The sequence below is a fragment of the Misgurnus anguillicaudatus genome, chromosome 10 (assembly GCF_027580225.2).
Source record: "Misgurnus anguillicaudatus chromosome 10, ASM2758022v2, whole genome shotgun sequence".
In the NCBI taxonomy this organism is placed as follows: Eukaryota; Metazoa; Chordata; class Actinopteri; order Cypriniformes; family Cobitidae; genus Misgurnus; species Misgurnus anguillicaudatus.
The window spans coordinates 30686041-30706828 of record NC_073346.2 but is presented as its reverse complement, the minus strand read 5'-3'; the positions used below and the strand labels follow the sequence as shown (position 1 = coordinate 30706828).

Below are 20788 nucleotides of genomic sequence, written 5' to 3'. Positions count from 1 at the left end.
CTGAGACTAGTAATTAAAATCTGATAACGTCCATTGATTTAATAGAATATTTGGGCATACCAATATGGCGGCACGGTGGCTTCAGAATTGTGCGCAATCCAGTCATTTATATATAGATCAGTGGTTCGAACCCACATTTTAAAAAATGTATACCTTCTTGTAATGCATTGTTAAGTCTCTTTGGATAAAAGAGTCTGCAACATGCGTAATTGTAAATGGATTGAATCGTCTGCCAAAGGCCTAAATGGTAACCATGCTCATTTAATAGTTTCCATAAGCATTAACGGCAAGTGTTGTTCTGATAACATCTGCCATTTTTCAACAAGTCTGCCTTGCTGTTTGTCAATGTTGCCAATAGTTTCAAATAAGAAGTATAAAGTGATAATGATCTTATGACGGATCCCTGCCATGAGATGCTAACCATCACCATCATATCAAGGGGCTGCATTAGAGTGTGACATAAGTCCTCCAACCGCAACATTTCAAGAGTATGCATACACGTGTGTCCCTTGACCAACCCCTTTTGCTGAGTAAGAGCCTCTTTATTACACATTTAATTTTTAATGGTTGAATAAGCGATGTCTATCACCCTGACGGCTGGTCAGGTTTCTAATAAATATATAATATTTACAGTGTGTCATGGCAACAGCATAAACCATTTTAGTGATACCATTTGCGTTCCACTTTAATTTTTCCTCTCTTTTGCTATCATTATTCCATCTCTGTGCATCCGTGGTGTGCACACTGCATATTTTCCCCTTCCTAAAGCCAGTGTTTGGCACCAGCTGTTACGCTTCATATGGATAGTGGTGCTTTAGCATGCAGACATAGAAAACAGCTGCGTAACACAATGCCAGGCCCTGTGGGCTTATGTCAACACATTAGCTGCGCTTTGCCCAGGCACGCGCATCTAGTGCAGAACCAGCGTGAAGGCATGGCATACTCTCACCGTCTGGAGATGTGCTCTAGTGTCTGTGGATAAGACCGTGCCCTGAATCAAAGAAAAAGGAGAAACCGGGCACCCAACCAAAGGACATTATCAGCATCTCATTAAGTTCTCTCACCTGATAGGCTCTGCTGATCTGAGAGGTGGCCCATGCGGCGTACTTAACATTGTCCTTCTTGACCTTCGCGCTAACTTTTGGACTGGCAGCAATGTGGCTCGCTGACTGCAAGAGAAAGAAACAAAAAACAAAATAGATTAATGTGAATACAATCGCACACAATTCGGATCTAAATCACAGCGAGAGCCTGCAATCTATAACCAAACTGTTTCTGTTACAAAGGCTTATTCCTGGAAAGCGTCAATACAGCATCATACAGATAAATGCCCATGCTCTCACTTAAATCCCACATAATGGAAGGGTGGCTAAACCCTGACGGCAATGGAGGGTATTTTTTAAAGGGTGGAAAAAGTGAGGGTTTCAGGCCTGGCTGTGTCGCAAACGAATAAAAGCCAGAGCCCTGTGTCACTTATCATAGACTGATGTCTCTCGCATTAGAGATATCCAGTGTTGACAGGAGCAGGGAGTGTCTGGGAGGCGGCGTGTGAACGGCGTGGTGCGGCTCTCCAGCCGCTCCCTTTCACAACCACAAATCCTCCGTCTTTCCCTCGTTATTGCTGTTAGAGCAGCTCGGCAAGGCTCGCGGGACACGGCCGGCTAGAACATGAAAGCCTTTCCTGGTGGATGTGCTGAAACTTTAACTGCACACCAATCAACTTCATCTCAGTTTCTGGCAGCAAACACCCTTAAGATTTTTGGATACTGGTGGATTTCATTTTTTGGGGGGAGGAGAGCAAATTTTTGTCAGGCTTTATAGCATTTCGAGATGCAGTAAATAGATCCTGTCTGGAATGATTATTGGTCAGCAGCACAAAACCTAGAAATCTGCCTCGCTGTCTAGATAGACATCTGCCTTCCATGAACGCATCCTAACTGCAATTGGAAGCTTACAAGTAATAAATTTGGTTCTACAAAAGCATGATTCGTACGCCTTATACAAACATCGGCACTCACGCAAAGCCAAGCGGAAACTCACATCTGACTTGGAAACTCTAAATATATACAGATATACTATGGAAACTATAAATATACATACATAAATACACATACAGTACTGTGCAAAAGTCTTAGGCCACCATGTCACAATTAGATTTGTTGTTTTTGCAATGTTATAGTCATCATATATAATTGTTTCTCAGTCTCTTTATACATCCAGAAAATCGGGAAATGTGTATATATATAATATTAAAAACTATAAAAATGTAAACTGATTTTACCCTAAAGTTTTTAGGGTAAACTCCCCTTCCACTTGAGCAATAGCAGGAAACTGCAGGATTTCTTAAACCTAAATAAAATAAAATTAAATCCTAATTTCTAAATTATTTTTACTTCATTCTGCTCAAAAACGCTCAAGCTGCATTTAGTGCCAAGAGAGGTCACACTAAACACTGACGATGCCTAAAGAGGACATTTAGTCCTGATTTTTTTTTTTTTGTACAAATTTCCTGTATTTTCTGTTTGTATCTTAATAAAATGGATTGAAAAATAAATATGGATGGACATTAAAACTTCTAAAACAACAAGTCAGGTGGTGGTGGCCTAAGACTTTTGCACAGTACCGTACATACATAGTTAAAAAGTTTAAAAAAATATATTATTTTAATAATTAAGTCATCATTATGCAAGATTAAACTAGTTATATATTTTTTTAAAAAGTAATAAATATACATAATAAAAAAGTTGTCATGTTTCCATATTAAAATCATTGCGTAAAATCTGATTATTTTACTTGGCCCTCATCCTCTTCCGTAGGTACTTCTTAGTATTGAATTAATTATCTGTTTTCCATGAAGGATACATTTGATGCGAACTTAGATTTTGATGAAACAAGGTCTCTTAAAAGGCAGCATAATTAAGTTGCCTACCTTTTAAGAACAGCCTTCCGGCTTTCCCATCAGGGGCGTGTCCACAATGCTGTAAAATGCTGCCTATGGAGACAGCTTACTAAGTTTTGAACAAGAGCAAATACTCACAATGGTTTCCTCTAGAAAAAAATGGTGCTAAATAGCACTAGGGGAAGAACTTTAAGTGCAAAGCACATGTATAGCACCAATGTAGAACTATATGGTGCTATGTAGAACAAATATAGCTATAGCACCACTTATGGCTCTACATATGGCGCTTTTCCATTAGTACCCCATGGTTTGGTTTGGGGGCGGGTCAGCTTACTTTTAGGAGCTTTTCCACTGGGTGCAATACGTAGTACCCGACACTTTTTTAAGTACCACCTCGGTCGGGATTCCAAGTGACAAAGCCGATACCAAAACGTGATGCGAAAACACTGTAGATCACTGATTGGTCTGAGAGAATCGTCATTACCAGCAGCATCGCTGTAATGTAAAAGATTAGCTTTACCTTCATGCAAGCTTGCGCTGTTTCGAGTAAACCTGTTGTCATCTGTGCTTTGCCGTAAGTTCCCAAACTCCCTTTTAGTGATGAAAAACATCTACAGGTTGAGAATCAGGAACACCATAACAGTTTTTTCCAGACATGCAGTTTGTGGAGGCACATTCGCGACGAGACGTCAGCATTATATGCTTAAATGCAACTTCAATGAGGCTCAGCGGAGTGCGCCGACAGATGCCACGGGTGTGTGTACAGAAACTGTCATGTGAGACAGAGGTAGTGATAAACGCGATGTGCAAACATTTATTTGTGGTGGTCAATTTTAATTTTGTGGTGGACTGAGAAATAAATGAATGTATGGGAATGTACAATGACGCTCTCACTTGTATGATGTCACAGCAGTAGGCAACGCAAAAATATAACGACACGCCTATAATCCCTCCCACTCCGAAGTGTTACTAAACTCGATGGAAACGCTAACCAAGCCAAAGTGACCCGACCTGACCCAAACCGAACCGTGGGGTACTATGCAATGGAAAAGCGCCAATAGGTGCTATATAGCACTTCAAGTGGTTCCCCTATGATGACAAGCCAGTGAACCACACTTTTATTGCCATTTAGCACTTTTTTGTGTGTGTTTTTGGCAAATGGGGACCTATTCGCCTCACACCTGTGGAGAGGTAGTTTACACGCAGCATCTCGCTGCAGAGGGAGATCTCTCTCGGTTTTGTTGTGTTGACTAACTTCCGTGCCTGCTCCTGCCATTGGCAGCCTTGACACACATGCAAATCACACATCAAAGACAGCTGATGACCGTCGCTGCTCTGTGTTTAAACTACCGAAGCCCGAGCGTGAGTGCGCTAGCGAATGTTTGAACAGTGCGCCTGTGTGTGGCTCCCTGCACGCTCTGTCAGCCTTCTGCTCCTGGCTGGCTGTTTGTATTCATATGTCAAGAGTCACTTACAAATGATGCATTGGTGTTAATGGACAACTTCCTGTTTAAATAAATACAGATGAAAGGCGTATTCAGCGCAGATATTGCCGCAACCTCTGCAGCAGAGCCACGTGTGAAAGAACAGTGGCCATTTTTCTTCCATTCTTTTTGTTGTCAAAGGTTTGTTTATCTTGGGCATAAACACTGAACTGCCCCACAAAAGGGCCGACGGGTTACATTACAGCAAAATTACAACTCCAACACAGAGAATGGAAACACTGAACACAACTGGCCCCACGTTAACCAACTACGACCCCCGTGTTCACAGGCGAAAAAGAAAAGGTGCTTGTTTTTTAAGGTTGTGCTGCACGGATCTCACCATGTAGAGGCCGAACAAGGCCCTCATGTTTCTGTTGTTCAGCTTCAGTGCCTGTGCAAAATACTTCCTGGCCAGCTCGAGGTTTTCCAGCCCTCCCTGAGTGTACTTTACCTGGGAGAGATAGGAAAAGAAACAGAAATGTGATGCTTTGTTACAGGCACCAAGAACGCTGACATAAGATCAAGGCTAAAGATTTACTCTCATTTCACTACACAGTACTTGTACTGTTGGTACAGTACACAGTGACACAAAAATTTTTTCCAGTATCAGATGGTACACGAAAATAAAACATTACTCATACAATCCTAAAAATAAATATGACATGACTAAACTGAACGCATTTACCTTTATGATCATAAAACTTTATGTAAATGCAACGAGTGAAAAAGCTGTAAGGAAAAATTGACTTGACAACATATATCGCATCACACGTGGTTGACAAAAAGAACACCAGGAGGCCAACAGGCATGGAAAAAGACAGCTAATGTACCTCAGCGTACTGTTCGCAATACAGGTGATTGTGTGGGTTTGTCATCATCAGCTCTTCAAGACAAAATGCTGCTTTCGCATAACTGTGGGTTAAAGAGAGAGAAAAATTAAATCACATACTATGAAACATTTCCCAGTAGCTTTGTGGCTGATTATGCAAAGCAAAGCTCGGTCTCGCTGACAGTCATAGACGGGACAGTCTGAGGTTTCCCTTTCATCAGCTTTTATGAGAGTTAATGGAAATCTGTGTATGAATGCACATATGGTCAAATGATGAATGAAGCTTTGCAACAGAGGTGGCAATTCTGCCCTAGTCCTTTTCCAGAACCTAGAAGATGAATGAGGAGCAAAAGCCATGAGATCGTCGCTGAATTTCTAGACGCCGTCTGCCAATCTGTCCTTTCGAGGCTCTCCTGAGGTCATTCTCAAGAACACTTCTCAGATGAGATCACTACTATGTAGACTGCTGAGCTGTTGATCTCAACCAAATCTACAGATCCATGTCTCGGACACTCTCGACTTCATGAGAATACAGTACAGGCCTTCCCGCCGCCCCAACCAGATCACCAAACAATTTTTCGAAGAACTGCAGAAGAAGTACGACAAAGCCGCAAGACGCAAAAATTTGCCAAATGTGTCCAAAGGCTGCAGAGTGAGTTGAAAGGCTTGTACTACCTCTAAACCACACTTCAAACCTTTTCGGCTACTGTTGGTAAGCTTTCCGTTTCATTTCGTGCGAGGTCCATGCATCAAGGCCGGCATCGTACGTGCTCGCGCACACAAACCTATTTATCACAATGCATCAAATGGTAAAACAGAGCTGAACCGCTTCCAATCTAGTTGTGGATGCTAATCTCGAGCAATCATACGGCTAAGAACTCGTGGAAAAAGCACGGTGACGTAAACAAGGCTTTTTTGTGGAAAAAGAGCGTTGGCATTACTGACTCGCACGAGATGATGAGCATATCTAGCCGTTTAGAAAACGTTCAAGAGACTTTGGAGAAAAAGAGCGAGAGAGGAACACAGACAGTGAGAGAGGTTGAGAGAGCGAGCCAGAAAGATCAGGCCACTCAAGAAGGTTGAAGGCTGCTTGCAATTACCATTTCCTCTACATAAAGACTTTCAGATGTGCTCATGCCGTGGCGTAAACTGCGGCAGAGCAAAGCAAAGAGTGAGAGAGAGATGGACAGATGGAAACAGAAACAGGGAAAGCAAGGCTGGCATCAACTCACATGACTGCTAACACGAACCTTAACACACATTACCTGAGTATTACATGACACCTGATTCAACACAATAGCCAGTTGTTCAAGTCTTCCATCTATTGATAACTGTATGCATTCAGGCATACTATAATTGAGTATGCTAACAGAATGAGTATAAGTTGGAGTGTCTGATGATAAAAGGCTCCCTCCCTAAATCCCCAAAACCACACCTCCATGTACACCTTGAAGACAAAAATATATTTTAAGGCAATCACTGTTTGGTAATCAGCTGTTTGGGTGGCATTTGTTTCCCTTCATCTTGATTTGACTGGTTGGGAGAACGGATGGCAGCTTATTCTCTTGGGAATTTTTCTTTTTCCCTGTTCTAAGTCTCTTACACGGCGTGGACAAGGATACATGATAATGCGGGCCTTGCCGGAAGAGGAGGGAAAGGGAAAAAGTGAGTCTGTGACTTAAAATAAAGAAGGAGGAAGAAAGAAAGGAGAGTTTGACATTGACACGCCTATAGATAGGGGGTTGTCAAAGAATGGTGTGATATTAGAAAAGTTGTGCTAAGCAGGCAGATAATCCTCTCACCCCTGGATTTGCTCTGTCTGCTACAGCAATAAAGCCCGTTAGACAAAACCATGAGGCATCTAATAAGCGATGCTCTCACAGAGCGCCCGCATTCCTACAGCCACCGCCCTCCGACCGGGACAACCAATACATGCTAACTCCCCGAAGCCCACCTTGCAGACAATAAGTCCAAAACAATTAAAGAGGGATGGAGGAGAGGAGACATACACAAAGTAAGTTTCCTACAATCCTGACGCCTGGCAGAAAGTAACCCCTGGCAAAAGAGATATCAGCAGGGGAGCGAAGTCTTATCCAGGGAATTGAAGAGGGGGCTCAATGAACAAATCCTATTATGGCCCCTGGCTGAGACTGGCATTTCACTGTCTTTTTCTCTAAAGTGTCCCACAGCTCGGCAGTAACCGTCAGGTTTCAACGGAAGGTCCTGAGAATGACCTGCAAGTTTGTGGTGAATGTGACCTCGTAACCCCTCGTAAACATCAAATTCCGACCGTGCAGGCAACCTCTGGACATTTTGCTTACACACATTGGTGATTAATAATTTACTGATAATAAGATGCAATATCATCCCCAATTATGGGTTTTATATAATACATAACCAACACACGCTTGTCCTATGGGAAAACAGTCCCATAAGACAAGTCAATCTACTTTTATAAGGGAAATTCATTTATGGAATTCAAATAAACACTAGCATTAATCAAACTATCAACCATTCTCTGGAATTCCCAAAAGAGCATGACCCTACCACGTCTTGAGTTATAGGAGATATAACAAAGAGTGAAGAAATAACTAAGGAGAGAAATCATTACTCATGCTCGTTGATGTAGAGTTCGGACAGCTCATGCCAAGCTTCCTGGTCTCCCACAAACCTGCAAGAGAGAACAGTGGTAGTTAGCTCATCAGAAAGGCCATTCCGGACAAAAGGAGGGTTAGGGAAAGGCTTGGGGGCCAACTCAATGCAAAACCACTTTTAATTAAAAAGTTGAGGGGAAGGGGATGAGAAGGGGGGGTCTAAATCCTTTTGTAAAACACTCACTGCTCCAGATATTCGTTGAGCTCACGAATGGCTTCGCTGCTTTTGCCCTGCGCTCGCAGGATGGAGATCTTGCGCTTTCTTGCTGCCTGTAGGTTGACATCAACAAAGGATTACAGCTTTAGAGTTTCAAGTGCTTGTTAGGACAGAAGAGCTAATAGTAAAAGGGAATCTAAAAATGAACATTGTGTGAGCTTAAGGAATCTCTACATCCTCCTGGGGTTCTGTTGTTCTGATCCCTAAGATAGCTGGAACGGAAGGACTAGAACTTACTATATTCAGAAAATTTGTGTTTAGACAAACACTGTTTTGTGTTACATGCAATACACTTTTGGCACTTTTCATTTCATAGTACCCCACGGTTTGGTCTGGGTCAGGTCAAGCCAGCACACCTCACTTTGGCTTGGTTAGCTTTTCCATCGTGTTTAGTAACACTTCGGAGTGAAGGGGATTATAGGTGTGTCATTATATTTGCGTTGCCTACTGCTGTGACATCATACAAGGGAGAGCGTTGTTGGAATACATCCCCATACATTCATTTAATGTTATTTCTCAGTCTGCCACAAAATTAAAATTGACCATCACAAGTAGATGTTTAGACATTGCGTTTATCACAACCTCTGTCACTCATGTACACACACAGGTGGCGTCAGTCAACATGCTCCTCTGAGCCTCATTTAAGTTGCATTTTAGCATTTATGCGGACGTGCACATCGCGAATGGAAAAAACTGGTATGGTGTTCATGATTCTCAACCTGTGGATGTTTTTCATCGCTAAAAGGGAGTTTGGGAACTTATAGCAGAGCACAGATGACAACATGTTTGCTCAAAACAGCGCAAGCTAGCATGCAGGTAAAGCTAATATTTAACATTATATAGGGATGACGTTGGTAGTGACGATTCTCTCAGACCAATCAGTGATCTACTGTGTTTTCGCGTCACGTTTTGGTATCAGCTCGGATCGCTTGGGACTTCAAACTGAGGTATACTAAAAAAAGTATCAGGTACTATGTACTGCACCCAGTGGAAAAGCTCCCAAAAGTAAGCTGACCCGACCCAACCCAAACTAAACCATGGGGTACTATGCAATGGAAAAGCGCCATTTGATGGAATGCTACAATGTTATAAATATTTCAAACTTTCATTTAAACTACCCATGATGACCAAGCATACAGGTGTAAACCCGTATCCTAGCATAAAACCTCAGCATTATACAGCCTTAACATCACGATACTTTGATCAAGAGTTTAATTCAAAGCGACAGACAGTGCCGCAGTTTGGCCTTCCTCCCCCCAAAGTTGTGTTGTAATAAACAGCCTTGCACCATCAGACCATCCAATACATTTTTCCTGAAAGCATATTATTACGGACACCACTACATCTAAGTCATAAGTAATATACCAGCAGATACAGAAGAGTAATGTCTTTATCAGATTAGAAAGCTTGTGGATTCTGGCGGGCAAAGCATCAGCTTTTTTTCAGACGGGCGAGGATGCAGCTCACTTGAACAGGAGAAGATTGGTGAAGACTTGACACATTTAAGTGGGGAAACGGAGCGTTGCCAAACAGCCGTGGGTTGTATACATTCACATAAACTTACGAAGCCCAGCTTGCATCAGCCACAAAATAACGTCCGCCTTGTTCCGACGCAGAAGTGACCTTCAGGCGGATTAGAATCTCATCAATCTGAATCAGAAAGTATTACGCCGCTTTCGACGACTTTTCCAGGAGCGCTTCTTTCCCCCCGTTTTTTCTTTGCTGGTTAAAGGAGACTAAGATGCAAAAGCTTTACCATTAGAAGAGAGTAACTCTGCCCAGATATTATTTATGGACTGGCACTTGATAGAGTGGGTCTTCCCTGCTACCACAGCACGGACCAAACCCCATCGAGCCGGGCATGAGTCACGTCTGAAAGGCCATAAATCTGGAACTGTTATGATACTACCGCCACTCCAAATCCACTTATCCATCAACCAGGCAGCCAAACGAACCTGCTTCACTGGCTGCTTCAAGCCGACACACACAAGCAAAGGAGCTGATGAGCTGCCAAACCTCTACTATACGCAAGTCTGATAATACTTAGTGGATCAGTGGAAGATGCGGTTTCACATTACTGCACTATAGATGACAGGTAAAATAACAGTATAGCTACAATCTCAAGCTGTTTGGACTATTGCGCTATTTTTCGCAGTTATATATGACTGAATCAAACAACAAGTTAAAATAGTTCAAATCTTAAAATCAAATTTATTGTTAATGTTCACTTGCTGCCAACAAACTCATTTCACTTTGTTGACTTCTTTGTATTTAGCACTGAACAAGGTGGAAAACCACATCGGCCCTGTAAATGTCTTTTGTTTCCTCTTAGAGCACTTGGGACTGATAGACACAGGGTCTTACGAAACTTTATTAAACAGCAAGCTTTTCCAAACCATTCCTCTTGGTTTCTTTCTCTCCCTCTCTGTGTGATCCAGGAGATCTCGTTTTCACGCTTTTCAAGACTCTTATTACTAAAGCATTTTCGAGTGGCTCTCACACTGAAGGACCTGGCTGTCTCTATCAACCCCTGGCTTCACTTTCACAAGCGGTCAGACGGCCGTTAAGAACCCACCTCCAGGGATTGCAAAGACAACTATCGTTCCCACAGGGTGAAGAGGAGTTGACTCTCAATGCTGTGGTATACCGACATGACCCGACTTCAAATTCACCCTCAAATGAAAGAATTACCTGCTACTGGTTTTAAAGGGATCGTTCATGTGGGAACGTCTGTCAGCATCAACTAAACATCACGTTGTTTCTAACCTATATGATTCTATAGCTTTGTTGAATCACAGGAAAATGTAAAAAAAATTAGTTTTTGTAAATAACAATGAAAGTAAATGGTGAATCAATCGGTCAGTCACATGCATTACATCCCCTTTTTTGATCCAAAGTCAGGGCCAACGAAAGGAGATGCTACACTGAATGTTTGTGACAGAGTCTTTTACTTTTATTGTATGTAAAAAGGTTTAAAAAAACAACTTATAATAATAATCAGGGTTCCCACACCTTAGTTCAGTGGTCTCAAACTCCCGGCCCGCGGGCCATTTGCGGCCCGCCCTCCCCCTCTCTGCGGCCCGCGTCACCTTTCAAAAATATAACATAATCTGGCCCGCAGAAAAATGTTCATTCACTTTGTTTTATATTCGTTTGATTTTTGATTTAAACGTTCTAGTGTTCGTTCACATGTCACGTCTAACAACGCATTAAAACGAGTCAAAGCATTTACTTTCCAAAGTGCTCGGGAGCGAAGTTGTGCTCCGTGGCGTGGGTCGCGTCACCCGTTGCTACGCAGCCATGAACCACGCGCTCCGTATGTCGAGGATAACGGAATGCGTGATCGGATTTTAATTCCTCAACTGAACCTCGCGTCAGTCATATCATTGTCACCATGCGATCATAATCACTGGTCGGGACTTTGTAGTTTGTCCAGATAAGATTTATTACTTCCGGGTGAATCAGCTGTAACTCAGAGAAGAGCTGCGGTGGGGTTAGTTCACATCAACAAGTCACAGCATCTAATGGAGACACCGCATATGGAGCCAGAGCGGTAAATGTAGTGCAAATAAACTACAGACAAGAAAAAGAGCCATCAAAGTGCCCAGGTTAAGAAAAGAGAAAAGATGAGAAGAAATGTACAGAAGATAAAAGTATACTGCTATATATAATGAAGTATAATATATTATCATGTAGCTTACTATTCAATTACACATAGAGCAGTATTATTATTTTTTTCTGTCCAACTAGCTTATATAACATGGACTACCCATTCAAAAGTTATGGGATCACTTTCACTTATTAATATTTTCCCACATATAATAGAAAATTAATTAAAACTGAAATAACAAAGAACACAATGAAGTCAATACTATGACTGAAAACAATCCAAAATAAATCAAAACAGAAACACTTACTGGTGGTAATTTTTTATAATAGTTTATAGATGTATACAGAAATTTAATTTGTTAGTTTAGTGCAAGGTTTTAATAGGTCTTAGTTAAGATAAGGTCAAGAAAAGATTTACTTACTTTTATAAAGTAATGTATATTAAAAAGATAAAACCACTGCTTATATATTTTCAAGTATTATTATACATTAAATAATAGAAATTAAACATGACATTTACAAAAATATTGTACTTTGAACGTTAAAATAGCACTGCGGCCCCCCGATGAAATTTCTGTCTTAGAAATGGCCCCAAGCCAGTTTGAGTTTGAGACCCCTGCCTTAGTTAACTTCGAATTCAAGGACCTTTCAAAGACTTTCCAGGTCCATTACCCTCAAATTCAAGGACTGAGAGTGAGAGCAATGTTACATTGTGTTACCTTTTAAGATACATTGTTACAGTTCCCTTTTGAGGGAACTTACACTGCGTCACTGCAGTGACACTTTGGGCATGCTTTCAGGGGTAAGTGCGTCTAAATGTGTATATCAATTTCAACTAATGGTGAGGCTTAACGACAAAGACAGGGTGACGCAGAAGCTATCTGAAATATTACCAAAGACGCCGTTACAGGGATGCAGGAAGTATGGCAAGGGAGACGCAGCGTCTCGTTCCCTTCTCAGGAAACAACATTTACATACGTAACCCGAGACATTTTCATGTGTCAAACATAACTGCAAAAAAGTTTAAAAAAATCAACATTCGCATACAGAAGATATAAGCATTTAAAGGGAACAGTTTAACATGTTTGTTTAAAAAGTCTAGAATTTTTATGATATTATCCTACACTACACAGGGAATACTATGGATTTTTTTTTCCAGAAAACTTCTTGCATAAAATAGATTCAAGCACTTTTAATGACCTGTATCTATGTATGTATATTTTCAAAAACTTCCCAGGGCCTTGAATTTTCTCCTCCAGATTCATAAACTTTCAAGGATTTTAAGGACCCGTGGGAACCCCGTTTCATTTTTGGGTGCATATTCCTCTAACATCAGCAGATGTCTACAGTCTTAACATTTTAAATGACCATTGGAACATGGTACAACCACAGATTTACAACAGTGACAAAAATGGTTTAAATAGAAGTTTAGGCCATACAGTTTTTTGAATGAAAGTGGTTATGTTTTCGAAATAGTACGGAGAAAAAAAATGTTGGGAAACCAGATTTAATGACAAACATCATACGAATATGAACAAAATATAATTGGGCACACATTTTGGGTCAGTTTCGATTAAATTTCCAGCTGTGTTTGACCTTTACAAACTCGATTTTATCATGCATAGTAATTGCGTGCAATACTAAGGGTCAACCTCAGGAGAATTCTCATTGACCTCAATTGCTTTCACAAGCAAAACCATGTTTATCTTGTTAAATTATGGGCAGGGTGAAAGTGACGAAATTCAACAAATCAAGTAACCCTGCTGTGTCAATCAGAGTTAAAATAAACTGTGTGTTACCTTTAAGTGTTTAGAAAATGGGGACTGTGCTAAGTGAGCCCGAGAAGACCACTTCCAAAAAATTAATAAGTAAGTAAATAAATAAACTAAGCAGAGCTGCTGGTGGGGTTGAAGAAAAAATGTAAAAAATTTAACAAATGATGTTACGACCAAACTAAAGTAAGATGGACAGACAGGCATATGGACAGATAGACAAATAGATCCCTCGATATTTGGCAGGAATAGTTTCTCCAAGTCATTGCTGTAGGTATTGAACCATAATGGGTGATGGAAGGTCTAGGAGTTCTAACATTTTTTGGACACCACCATGGCAAAGAAACCTTGTGCAATTTTTGTTGATTCAACAATTTTGGTTAATGGGTACCACATCTATTCAATAGCCTATAATTACAACAGTTCAGTTTCCAATCTCAGCTCGGCACGCTGAGATGCCTCACAAGTCCTCATCGCCAATTTTCCGCCATTTTCTTGGATCGTGCCCTTGTCCCATTCCAGTGATCATGTTAAAAACCAGCCTGTAGATAAGCCTTGCCTCAACCAAACATTTACAGACAGGTGACCCAAATGATGTCATCCCTCCCACACCACAACCTCTGCCACCCCGCCTGCTTTCCAGCCAAAGAGGGATGGATTGTGGGAAAAATGGTGTGGTCGACACTGCACAAGGGCTTCATTTTATTCCATTCCCTCCCTTGTTTCCAAAAGAGCTGGATTTGATGGGGAGGTAGCTTGCATTTAGAGATCAGGAAACAGGCAAATCCTATTTGGGGCCATCGAAGAAATCTGGGCTGAACCTAATTGTGTCAGGGTAGGGTGGTTCACATGGTGTCTGCCCACAACGTTTCCCCAAGAGGTGTGCATCGTACCATTCTCAACAAGCACTGAGCGTGAAGATAACTTGTGGGAATTTCATGCTTTTTACAGTAAAAAACATCCCCCTGATGCCTACGCTGATGGTCTGTTTTGGTCTTTTATAGGTGTGATATCATCAGGAGGTTTTAGTGGGATTTTTCACAATGCACAAAGAGAGCCACCAAAATCAAGTTCAAACCAGATCAGCTCCTGAACGACCACAGTCACACAATCCCACAGCATGACATTTCACAGTTCCTTCGATGAAGCGAAGGTTTAAGAATGCAAGTGTCCCGTCAGCCCATTTCACTTTATTTCCCAGACCTTTTGGTGCAAAAAATGACGGCTGTCTGAAAGATCATTCACAAATGCACATTTTCTTTTAGGAGATGACGGTTGCAGTCGGTTTCTGAAAGAGACTGGTGAGGTAATGAGACGTGGTTGGACACTATTTTCCAGTGATTTTCCTGCTTAACTGTGTGTAAAAAGATCATTTCATTACATTGATGATGACAGTGCACATTTAAAAATTTGGTTAAATGACATTCTCAAACGAAACTGTGGAGAGAAAAATGTCATTCGGACATGGATTCAAAGTTTTATTTCCATGTCAAACTATAAATACTTCACAATGAGGTTCCTTTTGTTAAAACAAGTTAATGCCTTAGTTAACATGAACTAACAATGAACAATGTGTTTTGAAATGAGTTTTTACAAAATTAACATTAGTTAATACAAATTTTGTCTGTTGTTGGAGTAAAAGCTTGGAATTTACTAAGGAAAGATTTAAAAAGTTGTAAAAATATTTTAGAATTTAAAAGGAGTTACAGAAAGAAACAACTTGAATTATATCAAATTGAATTTTGAATTGGACTGTATGTGATTATTCTAAAACATTTAAATAAATATAAGATATGTTGCAGTTTGGGTGATGGTGGAGGGAATAATGCTATGACATCTACAGTAGCTACGTTTACATGGACCCATTTTGCCTCCATCGGATTAAAATCCTTCCGATTAATAAATTCTATCATAGCGTTTACATGAACACAATGTGATCGGATTGATGTGCATGTTTATATGACACAAGATAATTTGACATGCGCACATTGCACAAATATAGTTTCACGCTGTTTCAAGATTTGCTTTGTGCCTCACTGATTATAAAGCAACAGCAAAAACACCCATTCATGTGCCCAAAAAGCGTATTTTACTTCACGCAGTGCTGCAGAGAGCGAGTCCAAACACACGTGTTTGTGGATCGGAGTATAAATCATGGACTGACCAGACAACGCTGTCTTGTATCACTTTATAGGGAATCGGAAGGATAATAGGAACAAGATTAACAAGACAATCACTTCTTGTGACTTCCTTCAACAAAACAAACTCGAGTTATTTGCATCACATGTCATTACGGCAATTCTACGTCATTGCACGTGTGCATATGCTCCACACTACCGTCCTGTAGGTGGCAGAAATGCACCTTTCAGTGGGTTTGCCAACCGGCATTAAAAAAAGAAAAGATGGCACATGCGCAGAGCATCCCAGTTTCAGTTATCCATCCGATCAAGTGTATACATGTCATTTTGAGCGGATTACAAACGGTATAAACCACCCCTAACAAGCGGATTAGATTTTTAATCAGATTGGCACTTTTTATTCCGATTGAGGTGTTTACATGGAGCATTTTTATTCAGATTGATCATTTAAACGGATTACAAATGTCCATGTAAACGCAGCTACTGTTAACCCAGAAATTAGCTGCGTTTACATGGACATTTGTAATCCGTTTAAATGATCAATCTGAATAAAAATGCTCCATGAGTTTCAAAGGACTATAAACAATCCCAAACGATGCATAAGGGTCTTATCTAGCGAAACGATTGTCATTTTTGATAAGAAAAATAAAAAATATGTACTTTTAAACCACAACTTTTTGTCTAGGTCCGGTCCAGCGTGACCTAACGTAAATGCGTAGTGACGTAGGGAGGTCACGTGTTACGTATATAAAACGCACATTTGCGGACCATTTTAAACAATAAACTGCCACAAACACATTAATTAGTATCAGTTGACATACAACAATGTAGGAACGGTCCTCTTTCAAGACGCTTGTAAACACTGGGGCGGAGTTTTTTGCGTTCGTCCTCTGTGACCTCTTGACGTCATGACGTAATGCGTGGGGTCAGCTGGCGCATCACGACCGGATCTACATGACGAGAAGTTGTGCTTTAAAAGTGTATATTTGTTATTTTTATTGTCAAAAATGACAATCGTTTTGCTAGTTAAGACCCTTATGCCTCGTTTGGGATTGTTTATAGTCCTTTGAAACTCCGTTGAAAAAAACTGATAAGTGTTGAGTTAAGTATTAAATGTTGGGCTGTATTAAAGTCCATTAAACTGAGAAAAATCCTGCAATGTTTTCCTCAAAAAACATAATTTCTTCTCGACTGAACAAAGAAATACATCAACATTTTGGATGACATGGTGGTGAGTAAATTATCTGGATTTTTCTTTTAAGAAAATGGACTAATCCTTTAAGTTAATATATTTCTGGTGATACTTATGTCATTTACTATTTGTGTTAATACATTTTGGGTGCTGGTGGAGGGAACAATGTTAATGCCATCCACTATTTATGTCTACAAAGGGGGCAGATAAATATAAGAATATTATTCTTCCATCTGCTCCTTTGTATCATGGAAATGTAAAGGATAATTCAAATGAATTGTATGTGCCTTGTATAAATAATGCATTTTCATGAAAAGAATAAAAGAGAAATGAAATGAAAAACAGTTGTTCATTGCCCATTTTATTTATATATTTAATGTTACTTGTAAAAAAATATGAATTAGGAAATTTTGGAATGCTGTATTATTGTTAGTTCATGTTAACTAATGTAGTTAACTAATTGTTAAAAAATATAACTTTAATCATAGGGTTTGACCTAAAACCAACTTTCATACAAACAAAAGGCTTGTGGTTTAAATGTTTACAATAACTGCATGTAAACACTGCATTTCAATTGTTTTTTACTCCCCACAGGTGTTAAGTAACACAATATTATATTTTCCTACAAAATGCAAACGTTTACGAAATCACACTACTGCCACATTTGTTTGCAACAACTTTTATTTTTACAAAACACTGGGAAAAATTTGTCTCATATCTTTTAGATGTTAACAGTGGGGCAAAGCGATATGATTACTAGATTGCAAAGACTAATGTAACCACACTGGTTTGATGATATCATTTTCACGGCGTTCTTCTCAAGTACCCATTTACACGCCGTTAAATATGCTTGCAATTTAAACCCTGATCATGGGAATAGGCAGAGTGCCTCGGCTAAAAGCACAAAAAACAAACAAAGCAGACCTTTTGCTTCAGATGGAGAAAGATGGATTGGACTGTTTGGTCCAACTGTAACAGACAGAAGATATTTTAATAAATGACGGTAAGCACACACTTGAGTATTACACCATAGTCAGTGGGTAACGTCAACTGCATGCGTACCACCATTATATCTTCTTGTGTTCAACAGAATTAAGAAACTCATGCAGATTTAGAACATGAGGGTGAGTAAATGATGACAGAATTTTCAGTTTTGGGTAAACTATCCCTTTAAATAATAATAAAACAAATACAGGGGACAGATTGTGAATTTTTGCTTGTTTATTCTTAATGCCATTCTAGCAGTTATGGCTATAATTATGGTGAGAACTGGTTAATTCAAACACAAGTTAAGGGCAGTATAGTTGTTTGTAAGTCCGGCAGTGTTTTTACGCCCGTTTTCATATATACTTTTGCGGCGCCGTCCACGTCGACGTGCAATTACACATGCAGACCGCTAGTAGCCAGTATCCTCGCGTGTAACCACAGTAGCAGTGCAAGAGCCAAAGGAGCAGCTTGGCCAGTAAACCCACAACGAAGAAGAAGCAGCTTGTTGTGTATGTTTTGAGAACACCAGCAGGTAAATAGACAGTGGCTTTTGTTGTAGTTTCAGATAAATCACTCCCTGGCCTATCTTTGTCCTTACGCCGCAAACCGAAATTAAATTTTTTTATCTGACAGGAGGGGTTCTAGAGGACCAATCACAGAGCTTGCGTTTCACGTAGAATGAACACGTTGTTACAATTTTGGAGAGGTGCGCGTCAGGCTCCACACAGCCTACGCATAACCTACAGCATAGACCTTATGCACGACTATAAATTACACTTTAATCCACACACACACACACACACACACACACACACACACACACACACACACACACACACACACACACACACACACACTGAGGGAGGGGCCATTTGGGATTCCCAATTCACCTAACCTGCATGTTTTTGGGCTGTGGGAGGAAACCAGAGTATCCGGAGTAAACCCACGCTGACACAGGGAGAACATTCAATCTCGACTGGTTGTGAATGCTAACAATAACCCAGTCAATTAATATGCTTGATATCGATAACATGACAAACAATGCTTCATCTGACAAACATCAATGCCTTACCCTTCCAGTGACCCTCAGCTAGCGCTGGAGAAAGAGAGACTAGATGTGGTGGACAACAAGATTTCACATTTGATGCAAGCAAAACCTCTCTGCGTTTACAAAAAGCAGACAACAAAGTGTGGAAAGAACTGAAGCGGAGACGTATTTTATAAACCCAGCCAGTGTGGAGAAAATGTTTGAAATAGCTACACATATATACAAATCTGTGTGTAAAGACGGCACAAATATGTGTTGTGTGTTATCAGGGCAAGGCCTTGAAACACATTAAACAGTTAAAAACATTTTATTGCATGGCCGCCTGTAAGAAAACAGTCCAGGTTCAATGTGTTTTAAGGTGAGAAAGGATGGGAAAAACACAGAGCATACTTGCACCCTATAAACCACTCCATTGAAACTCAATACATATTTTGTGAAAATAAAACAGATTGAGTGTGTTGTGCCAAGACTAGAGAAATCAATAGTAAACTGTACATCACCATACCTAAGTGATGTTTAAATAATAAATAAGTTAGGACTGAACCAACTTCAAGTTATCAAAAGGTTAAATGTTTAATAAAATGAATGAAAATATGGGATTAGGAAAAGCTATAAAACCTCGTCTTCAAAAGACAATGCAAATTGATTAGCTCAGATATCAGATAAAAATTTGGATTTCTGAATTGCCCGGGGCCGGCATTCAGCGTATTTGAAGTGAAAATATTCGATGAACATATGAAGAGTTTGGTTCCAAAACGCAATAAATCCATTTTGACTAATTTCGGTAAAAACTTGTTTTTTATACCAAGAAAGTGACAAGATGAAAACCACTATTTTCTGTTACAAATTTTCACATAGCATCTTTAGGATATAATAACATTAAAAATTCTAATCCAGATTTATTATAAAAACTGATTATTTTTTTTCTGCAAAATGCAATAAATCCATGAAGTTTTTTTTCTTCAAAATGCTATAAATTTATTGAATTAATATATACATGTGCATTCATCTTTGCCATGTTATATTTATTTAGTTGACTAGTGGTTTACACTGATTTTGGCAGTAACTTAAAGGCGGTCTAAGCGAATCTGCAAGACGTTAGTTTTTGTTGATGTTTGAATTGTTTTCAAACAGACGGAGCATAGCTAACTCCTCCCCCTCCCTTCCGTGCTTTCATGAACACGCCCAACCCCCAACCCCAAATCCTTCTTGTCGTTTATTGGCTGGAACACTTTGTTTTGTTTTGTGGTGCTAGGTTTGGCCCCTGTGTTTATATTGCAGTTTGTGGAGCCTAGGCTGTCTACAGAGATCGCGTTTTTTACAGTTTCATCAGCGGACAGGCAGCAAGCAGATAGTGAGATGTTTGCTGTATGTAACAAAAAATGTTTTATGGTCTAAAACGCGTGAATTCGCTTAGAGCACCTTTAATTTTTTTTAAATGGCGTTTATCGCGTTTTGGAACCAAACTCTTCATATAATACTTGACGGTGGGGGTGTTTAGCGGCTTTTGCATCTAAGCTATTTTTGCTGAGGTAGCCCTCAGCATGTTTAATGCTACAGGAGTGCACAAATCAATGCTCTTTTTTACCCCACAAACTCTGTATGTGATTTTGGGACAGGGCTGAAATCACTGAAGGGGAGAGAGAGAGTTGCATCTACCGTAAACAACTTTAAAAAAAAGCTAGGTAGATTTTATGCAGCAAAACAAGTTTTAACCACAATTTTTTTTGCTTACCGTATTGGTCGGGTCATCCTGCAGTATCGAGTCGTACAGCTTATTGGCGTCCTCGTACCTTGACCGGGAAAAAGAAAATCACATTATGGGGAAATCAGCAGGAACGTCGGTCATGTAAAATTAGGTGGTAGGGGTATCAAATAAAGTTCACAGTAACTTTCTGTATACAGAGCGCTTTGTTTCTATTGTGTCCGAAAATACGTTTTCTCTGCGTATCTAAGCGG

The 20788-nt window shown here is 40.1% G+C and overlaps 1 protein-coding gene and 1 long non-coding RNA gene across 2 annotated transcripts in view; one reads left to right on the top strand and one right to left on the bottom strand.

Moving 5' to 3' along the window:
• The window catches only part of LOC141367284 (uncharacterized), a 60870-nt gene extending 44787 nt beyond the window's left edge, over window positions 1–16083 (top strand). The window contains exon 3 of the long non-coding RNA XR_012371601.1: window positions 14469–16083. This is a non-coding gene — a long non-coding RNA (uncharacterized lncRNA). The remainder of the gene's footprint in view (window positions 1–14468) is intronic.
• emc2 (ER membrane protein complex subunit 2) overlaps window positions 1–20788 on the bottom strand; it is a 43445-nt gene that overhangs the window by 7832 nt on the left and 14825 nt on the right. The window contains exons 5-10 of the mRNA XM_055210837.2: window positions 20565–20622; window positions 8051–8136; window positions 7824–7883; window positions 5214–5295; window positions 4724–4834; window positions 1065–1169 (exon numbers count right to left, since the gene is read on the bottom strand). Of these exons, the coding sequence (XP_055066812.1) occupies window positions 1065–1169; window positions 4724–4834; window positions 5214–5295; window positions 7824–7883; window positions 8051–8136; window positions 20565–20622 (502 nt within the window). The remainder of the gene's footprint in view (window positions 1–1064; window positions 1170–4723; window positions 4835–5213; window positions 5296–7823; window positions 7884–8050; window positions 8137–20564; window positions 20623–20788) is intronic.